Source organism: Drosophila pseudoobscura, chromosome X, assembly GCF_009870125.1.
Source record: "Drosophila pseudoobscura strain MV-25-SWS-2005 chromosome X, UCI_Dpse_MV25, whole genome shotgun sequence".
NCBI lineage: Eukaryota > Metazoa > Arthropoda > Insecta > Diptera > Drosophilidae > Drosophila > Drosophila pseudoobscura.
Window position 1 is genome coordinate 9,363,174 of NC_046683.1, and position 9,411 is coordinate 9,372,584.

General features: G+C 45.5%; 1 protein-coding gene and 1 non-coding gene across 2 annotated transcripts; both read left to right on the top strand.

The window, feature by feature from the left end:
* Nucleotides 1-1,027: 1,027 nt before the first annotated feature.
* On the top strand, nt 1,028-1,100 carry TRNAR-UCU (transfer RNA arginine (anticodon UCU)). Its single transcript has one exon. It is a non-coding gene; the product is annotated as a tRNA-Arg (tRNA).
* A 3,483-nt stretch (nt 1,101-4,583) lies between these two features.
* LOC6901637 (uncharacterized) lies at nt 4,584-5,362 on the top strand. The gene is made up of 2 exons (XM_002134271.3): nt 4,584-4,864; nt 4,920-5,362. Exons 1-2 carry the CDS (start codon nt 4,688-4,690, stop codon nt 5,214-5,216), a joined length of 474 nt encoding a protein of 157 aa, XP_002134307.2. The 5' UTR covers nt 4,584-4,687; the 3' UTR covers nt 5,217-5,362.
* Nucleotides 5,363-9,411: the final 4,049 nt, after the last annotated feature.

A 9,411-nucleotide genomic window follows, 5' to 3' on the forward strand; every position in this document is an offset into this window, starting at 1 on the left:
GTGGATGGATACTTGTTAAACTTACGTAAACCCTGAGGGCTTCAGATGTTGCAGCTTCTCTTTCTCTCTCCCTCTCTCTCTCTCTTGTTCTACAGCTTCTGCGGACAGCCATTGTTACACTACATGTGTGTAGGTGTGTGTGTGTGTGTGTGTGACTGTGTTCTAGTTCAAAGCTTAATGCGGATTATGTTTTTATGGCGCCTGGTCTGGAGTGAAAATCCTGGCAAACTATTTTAGGTCAGTTTGTCCTGTATCACTCGCCCTCACCGTCTCTGGCTCGTCTCTATTGGCAAATATTTGTGTGCGTGCTGGCATTTTCCAGCAATCCCCAGCTCCCCACCTTCCAATGACTTTCTCCAGTGACTGGGCTAGGCACTTGGGACACATCAAATATGCCAAGAAGCCGGACATGTCTTCGCACTGAATTAAAGAGCAAATTAGGTTTTGCTGATCCAGACTTGATTACGCACCGAAGAGGCTCTTATTGTTCGAAATTCGCTTGACCCTTTCTGGCCAAACACAGTCCTAATCTGACCCCATTTCAAAATGCAGCTGTCGCTTGGCGGCCTCTCCAATTAGGGACTCTGTTTGCGTTCGATTGGAGTGCTTGATCCTCACCAAGAACAAATATTCATTAGAAATGCACACAGATTTTAGCTACATTTATATTCACAAGCAAAACGGACTAGCATTTGTTTTTTGCGACAGCTTTTTTCAGAATTCAGATCCACATTCGTAAATAAACAAAAATTATATGGGGCGCTCTTGGAGAAACAGAGCTTTGAGGAGACATTGCCTCTCTTTGCAAAAACAATGTTCAGATGTTCCAGAGAGAGAGAGAGGGGATGGCAGGAGAGTGATCCACACGACGGAGAGCCTTCTCTATAAACATTTATACCGTGAATCTGACTCAACAGATTTGTTTATGATATAGTAATCCGATATAGCTGGTATACATATGTATATGTGCTTGTGTATGTGTCCTGGGCTCAGCTTATATCGAAGCTTCAATAATTATTGGTCGGTAGCCCCAGTGGCCTAATGGAGAAGGCACCGGATTTCTAATCCGGGGATTGTGGGTTCGAGTCCCGCCTGGGGTTTACGGGGGAGTACATTTTTCTTTTCAACCATCTATGTATTTTATTCCTGACATTATTCCTCACATTCTTTTGTCATCAGGAGGTTTATTAAAGTTCAACATACGCAGATATTATTTAGATCAAAGCTAAGGTTCGCTTTGGTATTTATGTGAATGCGTATGTGAAAAGGATCAAAAGCCACCATCAAAACGATCGCAGTCGCAGTCGCTGCACTGCTCTCGCTCCGGCTCTTAATAAATTAGGAAATACCTTCATATATGTACATCTATTTTAAGCAGTTTAATTTACTTATGCATGTTCTCTGCCACATCCCCGAGTGCTCTTCTTCTCTTAAATGATTCTATGATAGCTGTGGGACTAAAAAACCTGTGTTCCATTGGAAAGGTCCGCCCTCGTGTGTCAAAGAAGCAATTAAATTTTCGCAGCTTCACAGAAACTCAACCGAAATCTTGTCTAGCTAACATTTTCAATGTTATTTCGGGTCCAAAAACATAGAGACACTGACGTTTTTCCTCTTTTCGACTGTCCCTCTCTCTCCGGCCGTCAACGTCCACAGTTGGATGTAGAAAACTTTGGCTCGACAACTCTGCTGCCGTTGCTGTTGCTGTTGCTGCTGCTTTACACATTTTACATTCCGATTTGAATCGTCCCTCCACGGAATTTCACCGAATAAACGTATATTTATGCACTGATAGTCGCCCATTCCCATTGCCCCTCAACAAGTTTGTGAAATTGCAACTTTTTGCATGGATAACCCGAAAGTTTTCTCTCCACTCTGCATTTTGTGAAAGAAAAATGTTTTGTTTTTATACTCTTGCGAGAAGGGTATACGAATATTTGTCCTATTCGAAGGGAGAATCTCCCAAGCAGCATAAACTACATACAAATAGTTTTTGTGCCAAGTAAGCTCTTGCTTTTAGGGTCATTTTTGGTGAAATGCAAGGGTAAATGAGTACACATACATTTCAGTGTTGGCTGTTATCTCTCCTGCACTTCTTTGATGTGTTTTTTGCTCTTCTGCTTAATTAGATTTCACATTTTCGAGACTAATATATATATATATATATGAAGGTCCCCGCTCAAATCGAGCTGATAATTGGGTTTATAAATCATGGGGAGCCATGGGGCGTATACGCAATGTGTGAATGAAAGTTAAACGATACCCGATACTGAATACCGAACACCGAATACTGAGCCCCAAAAGGCAAGCCAAAAGTCAAGCGGGGTACAAATTGATGGGGTGGAACTGGGGCAAAGTATTAAGAATAACTGAATTTGGAGTTGGCCGCATCGCAATCTGTTTTCGTTGTTATAACAACAGGGGGCTGGTTGTGGTTACGGTGGTTAAGATACAGGGGAAAAGTGGACTGAAAGAGGGACTTACTTCTACCACTAGAGAATTTCTGTATACGAAAGAGTATATCTATAAAATGCATATTTAATCCATTTTCTTGGAAGATCCCTGCAGCCATTAACGCTAGTGGAATATAGCTATTCTTTTGCGATGCCTTACCTGCGCATCATTTTCATACCAATGTGCCACCCCCCGCCCCCCGTTTAATGAGTCCAAAGTGCAGGCTCTGGCCCACACTGTTGGCCCTGTTCTCTTGGCCATCGCCAGCGCTATCGGCATCGCCTGCTGTGATGGCTTCTCCTGGCTTTCCTTTTCCCGTCATCGTTTTTCCTGGCCTTTTCGGTGGCTTTCGGCTTTGCCTCCAGCGGCAACGTAGGATGGATGATGGGTGGGTGGTGTGCTGAGCTGCTTATGGCCGGGAGTGGTGGCTGGGGGGCTGTGTGTGTGTGTGTGGCAGAAAGGGGTCATAATTCATTTCCACATAATTTGACTTGCACACGCGCAACGATGGCAGGGAATGACTGAATGACTGCCGTGGCAGATGGGGTCTTAAGTGAGGGGCATGCGGGGCTGATAAGGCGGAGCGATGGGAGAGAGGGCCACCTGCCTCGGAGCCTTGCCACAGACAGCTGTCACTTAAATTCACTTGGCTGCTGAACACTGCGTCGAAGTGGCATGCTGCAGATCCTTTTTCGTGGTGCGGCAGCAAAGGGTGTCTGCAAAATGCTAAAAGCTTTTCGCCTTCAATGAATGTTTGCACGCCTCTCTCTTCATATCATTTTTTATTGTTTTTGCATCACTTTTCTGTTTGCGCAACTTACGGCCCGCCGCGGCCTTTCACGTCAGGCAAAAGTGGCATCAACTATTTACAGAATAAATGAAAATGTATCGAATCGGGCAAACTCAATTGAAAAATTGATGGGAACGCCAGCTTCCAAGCCACAGCCTTGGATACCCTGCCAAAGGCACCTTTTAGAGCCATCAATAGAGGCGTTCCATTGATGAACTTTCTTTTGGATGAAATGGAAAACCAGTAAAGAACTTTGTGATCAAAGATCCGACGGCAGCCACTGTCTCCGAGCATTTGATTCCATTTTGTTTTGCAGATTTTCCAATTAAATGCTGCGCGTGCTTTCATAGAATAAACGAAGATATTTAAATGAAAACTCCGAGCACTCAGTGGGTGCAAGAAGATAAAGAGGGGGGAGCTGGCCATCATTGAAAGTGTCAAGAGACAAAGTGACTGAACAATTGACAAACTTTTGTCTCCTGTCCCTTGTCTCTGCATTGTCCCCAGTTCCTAGTCCCTTGGTCGTGGGGTCTCTCCGCACAATTCACTCAATAAAATTCATGACTTGACAGGGAGGGGGGAAGAGATAGTGGCTGGAGTGGAAAAGAGTGAACGATGAAGAGAGGTATAAAATATTTTGCAACTTGCATCTTTGCCCTTCCATGCCACAAAACTTCAATGAAAATGAACGAAAGCTATGAAAAAAATATGTGACCAGAGGACATGAAATTTGTATGCATTTGCACCGCCACTCGTACTTTCATTTGCATGCCACCTCCCACCAACCCCTTCATGGGGGGCACCGACGTGACACTGCATTAAGGATAATGTTGATCATCAATTTTTTTGGAGCTGATGGACTGATGGCCTTATTGCATGCCTGCTGCTTGGATGCAAAAAATTGAAATTTGTTAACGAAAAAATATGAATCTAACGAGTTCCGGATGGATGGATGGGGCAGCGTAGGGTGATGTCGAGATAATGAGAAAAGAGCATTTTGCAAACATTTGTATTTTTCGAGTTTTTTTTTTGTGTTGAGATGACATTTAATTGAAAAGTGTCTTGATCTTTTACGCTTTTCTGGGTGTTATGTATGGTATTAAATTGTGGGAAATGCGACAAAAGACAGCGGAATATGCGTCGAAATGTACTTTGTGGAGCCATGGGGACTGTTTTCAGGATGTTGGCCATAAGAGAGCCATCAAGGACGAGTACGAGTATATGTTTCTCTGGATATACATACATATTATGTACCTGTCAAACACGACGAGTATCCGTTTAACAACGAAAAGGAGGCCGGTTGTCACAAATCGTTGTGGGACTTACTGTATTCCCATTCTCATTCATTTCATTGTACTAACTGCTAACATCAACATCCAAATTTACGGATATTCAAGTCGAATTTTGTAAATCAATTTTTTTGCTTGTGATTTTTTATTGACGATGGCGGACATTGCCAACCATACTTTGAGTTTGGTTAGCAATAGCGCCCACTTAAACTTTATTCAGGACTTTCGCGAAGCCTTTGGCAATGATGGCATGTATGCCTTCGAATTGATCAACAAAGCCGCCGACGCCTGGCAGGGGCTGACTCCCGCGGAGAAGATGCAGTTCGAGAGGGTACAGTATATTCGAGCAGTGAATTTCGTTGGCTTATCGCGTGTCCTCCCCTTAGGAGCAGTACCTGGCTGCTCGTATCGCTGACATGGAGCGTGTGAAGCGCGGGGAGTCTAAGGGTGTGCTGTGGGCCCAACAGAAGAAAGCCTTTCGCAAGCTGGCAAAGCGCGGCCAGGCCAAGTACAAGGCCGAGTTCAAGGTGGAAGGCATGCAGTGGGGACGCTTCGAGGAAAACGAGCCCCAGCTCAAGCGCGACAATGTCCCATCGATCAAATATAGATCCTGTTTTTTCAGCATTTTGGGCATTATCCTGGACAAGTGCCGTTCCAAGCGCCAGAGCGCACAGTTCGACTAATCTTCAACTAAAACAAATATTATATTTATGAATCCTCTAAATGGAATTCATATTCTTGTAGGGTTATACTAAACCTGCCATCCTGCAAGCTCTTGGCGTATCTTGTTCCCATTCCACAAATACAAACTCCTTTCGTTCATCTTAAATATGGCTTTCGAGTTAATTACATTTTGCAGAGACTGTGTGTTTTTTCAACGACTTGTTATAATAATCGTTTTGGCCCGCATCGTCGGGGCCCATCGATCAAGGGCCCAATCGGTCCATCAGCCAGTCAGACTGTCTGGCCTTTCCCCTCCAGTCCACTCGGTGGATGAAATTTTATGCTTTTTTGCTTGGAACATTAGTCAAAATGTTCCCCAAATATGGCTAAAACTGTATAGCTGCCGCTGACAGCGACAGCGACAACGACAGCGGTTAAGGCGGAGAGCATTCTGTTGGGGCAAGGGTAAACGAAACTTTAATTAATAATTGGATTCAAGTAACGGCAAGCTGGCGCATTAGATACCCTTACAAGTCCGTAATCTTCACTATGCGAATTGAGTGTTCAGAGCAGAGGAGCTGGGAGTGGGCCTAGGTATGGGGGAGTGCGAATAGTTAACCCTTATTGGCTCTCGACCCTGTCCTACTTTCGGCTCGGGACCTCTCCTGGATCCTCTACTTGTGAACCTGCTGCTGCATCTAGCGACGCTGCCCCTGGATATCGTCCATCTTCAGGCTTAGGAGCCCTTTCTGCTGCTGGTCTTGGGGGCCTTCCTGCTCCTGGTCTTGAATCCTTTCCTGCTCGTGGTCTTGGAGCCCTGCCTGCTCCTGGTCTTGAAGCCCTTCCTGCTCCTGGTCTTGGAGCCCTTCCTGCTCCTGTCCAGCCCATTAATCTTAGTTAGCCATTGGCTGGCTAAGCCACAGCAAACCCACCCTCTCAATAGCGCCTTAACCCCTTCGCCACTTCATCATCACTTGAGACTTTCGTAACTTTACACAATTTTAATTCATTTTAATTTGTTGCTTGTTTATCTTTGCGACTGAGCTTCGGCTTCTGACAGCCCCTCTTAAGCCGTCCCCTCTTCAAGCGCCCAGCGCCCCCTCCTATTCACAACCTTGTAAAGGACTCTCCGCACTGCCTCTCACTTTCGTCAGGCGTCCTTCACTCTTTAAGTTCGTCTCAGGCAGCAGTCAGCAGCTTTCCATTTTCGTCAAGTACTTTACGACTCGCCGGCAATCGTAATGCTAATGACAGACACACGAATACTTTGAAGGGGTGGACAAATGGTCCTAGGGATGGCGGTGGGGGGTGGGCGTGAGGGTCGGTCATCAAAGCAAACGGCCAATAAATCAGGGGCAAAATGATTTGGTTCTTTTTTCGGGCTCCTGACGGTATTAATCAGAAGTAAGTGCTTGAACCATGTACAAAAATAGATGCATTTCCCAAAAGGCTGATATATTTAGATGGATCAATGGATCGGGGCAGGCAGCGGAGCCCCAAAGAGAAATCTACAGATTTCGAATTTCGAATTAGGGAATTGGGAATACAAAATTGGCAAAGGTGACTTTATACTGTTGCCGATTGGAAATGGAAATTATGGAATCCTGTGCTGAGGGGTAAATATAAGTAATTGATATTTTTGTTAGTGGCACGTGCCCGTCCCCCCGCTGCTGGGTCCTCATCAATCAAGCCATCGGAGTGGCTAATCAGTTGAAGCTGCCCCAAAGTCAAGAGTTCTCCCTCTCCCCAGCCCCAGCCCCAGACCCGCCGAAATGGAACACAAAAAAAGTTCTAGTCGATTCAACTCAATCTCAATCCATTTGAATGGAAGGAAATACTTGTGTGATTCGTGTATGTGGCCAAAAAATTGCTGCAGAGTATTCTTAAACAATTCACGGTTTCCCCTTGGTTTTCGCTCTTTTCAACTTTTTTAGCTGGGTCTCCCTCGCTCTTGTATTTTATGCAATTGTTTTTCAGCCGGGAATAACTTTATCATTAAATTGGATACGAAAATCGCCTCTATCCAATCAGAATTCCACCCATACTGATCCCCTTGTCTGGCGATATTTCTGCTTTTGTTTTTTATACTTTTGGCAATTTTCCATTTGGTTTTGCCAGCTTCGTTCTCGTTTTTCCTTGCCATCCTCGTTGAGTCGTTTGTTCATTTTCCGGGCTTATCATTTGTATGGGGACGCGGGAGCCGGCCAACGGCAGCGGGAGGCTGGCGCAATTCTTTTTGTGTAATTATTTGTGGTCATCTTTTTAGACACACAATCCAATCCTCTCTAGCAGAAGTCCCAGCCCCCCCACCACCACCACCTCTAACCCCAGGCCGGGCATTCTTCTATCTTGCCAAAACATTGGCTCCATCTGCCCTTTCCCTTCTGTCCGACTGGCTCTATGCATTTGGTTGGTAATATTTTCTATTTTTAAGACTTTTCTGCTTTTGTTTTTACGACCATCCGCCCAAAGAACAACACTGGATAGGCATATACGACTGGAGAGTTCTTGGCCTCAATAACCTACGCGGGCTGGTGCTCGTTCTTTAGATTTCAGAGAGCATCAAGCAAGTCGACTCGAAGGTCGGAGGTCCCACTCCCACCAGCAGTATCCCCCCGTCATCGTTTGCGGGGCATTAGCGCCACATACTCGCACGAGTGTGTGTCTGTTTGGCGGTCCCTGGATCGGGCCCCCTTTCTGGTCGTGTCCTTGCCTTTTGTTTCTACGAGTGAGTATCCGTTAAGTTTAGTATTTGTATTTTATGGTTATGCTCGCCTATTGGAAGCCATAAAAATGGGCAAAAGAAACTAGAACGGAATGGAATGGAATGGAATGGAGAGATTGTCCCACGCTGTTGGCTGTTGGCTTTTGTCAGGGCAATTTACATTTCATTTTCGTTTAGTTTGTTCGGCGACAAATTAAGCTCAGTGGGTGGTCGGGTTGCTGGGTGGCTGGGTTGCTGGGGTGAGCGTTATTAATCCCACAGTCGATTCATATTCAATTGAAGCCCTTTTCCCCAATCGTTTGCTCATTTGCCTTTGGCCCGGATTTTCGCACTTCCCTCCTTCTATCACAGAGAGAGAGAGAGGCTGTGGGGACTTTCCCGGGGGTTCGTCTAACTCTTGGGGACTCTGCGATTCTGCTCGAACTCATTTATTCACACACTCCCCGTCCCCGTCTGCGTGCCCGTCTCTCGTTGAGTGGCTCAAGTGGCACTTGAAGCAAAAAAGGCGAATCGAAATGAAATGAGAGTGGATCAGAATGGTGGGGTCGAACCAGGGCAGGGGCTGTGTGGCGTCCACTTAACGGAGACGGGGCGACAGTGACACATGCGACTAGAACCCCTCTACGACACAATTTTTGGCCATTTCCAGCTGCCCCAGCCCTCCCCCTCAGTCTCATGACCCTATCTGAACGAAGGCCAGCCCTGCCAAAGAATTCCGCTTGATTATTCCAATATACACATATATAGTATATGTAAAGTATATAGACATTCGACTGATTCGATTAGTCCGGACTCCGGGCGAAATGTGAGAGCATAAAAAATAATGAAAGAAGGAGTAAGAGGGGGAGTGCGTGGATGACGTTCCATCTGCCTTACCGATGACTTCAGCAGAAATATGATGGGGGGACTCAGACTGCGGGGGACTGTCTAGGCCAATTTTTGTATGAGGATTGTTCAGGATTCCCCATCAGCAATTCTTTTCGGTCAAGTGCCTGATGAGCCGCTTAAAGGCTTACTTTTTGTGGCTCAAAATAGGTCGAAAAGGTATGTCTGCCAGCTTTTTCCTCAGTTTAAGAATCGAAGTAATTATGAACATTATTTTTAGAAATTTTTCTTTATTTTGCGAGCTGTCTCTCGCTCTCTCCCAGTGTGGCTTAGCAGGAACAGCCATCGCGTGTGCTTTACCTCTAGAATTGAGTGTGAACAACGAATCCGTACACAGAGATAGACTTTGTAGTACTAGGGGAAGCTACTCGACTTCGGGCTAGCATTAATCAGAACGTTCAAGGGTTGCTCAAGGGCTTCTGCCCTGGCTCCTAAGGTTTCTAAGACAAAATTCTTGTTTTCCTTGCACTTTTGTGCAGTCAGGAGACTTCCTTCTCCTCTCAAGCGGTTAAAGAAGTCTCTCGAGGGATTTCCGTGCTGAGTAAAGAATTTATTTTCCAAACGAAAGTAAACAAAGCTTAAACAGCTGATGGCATAGTCGAAAA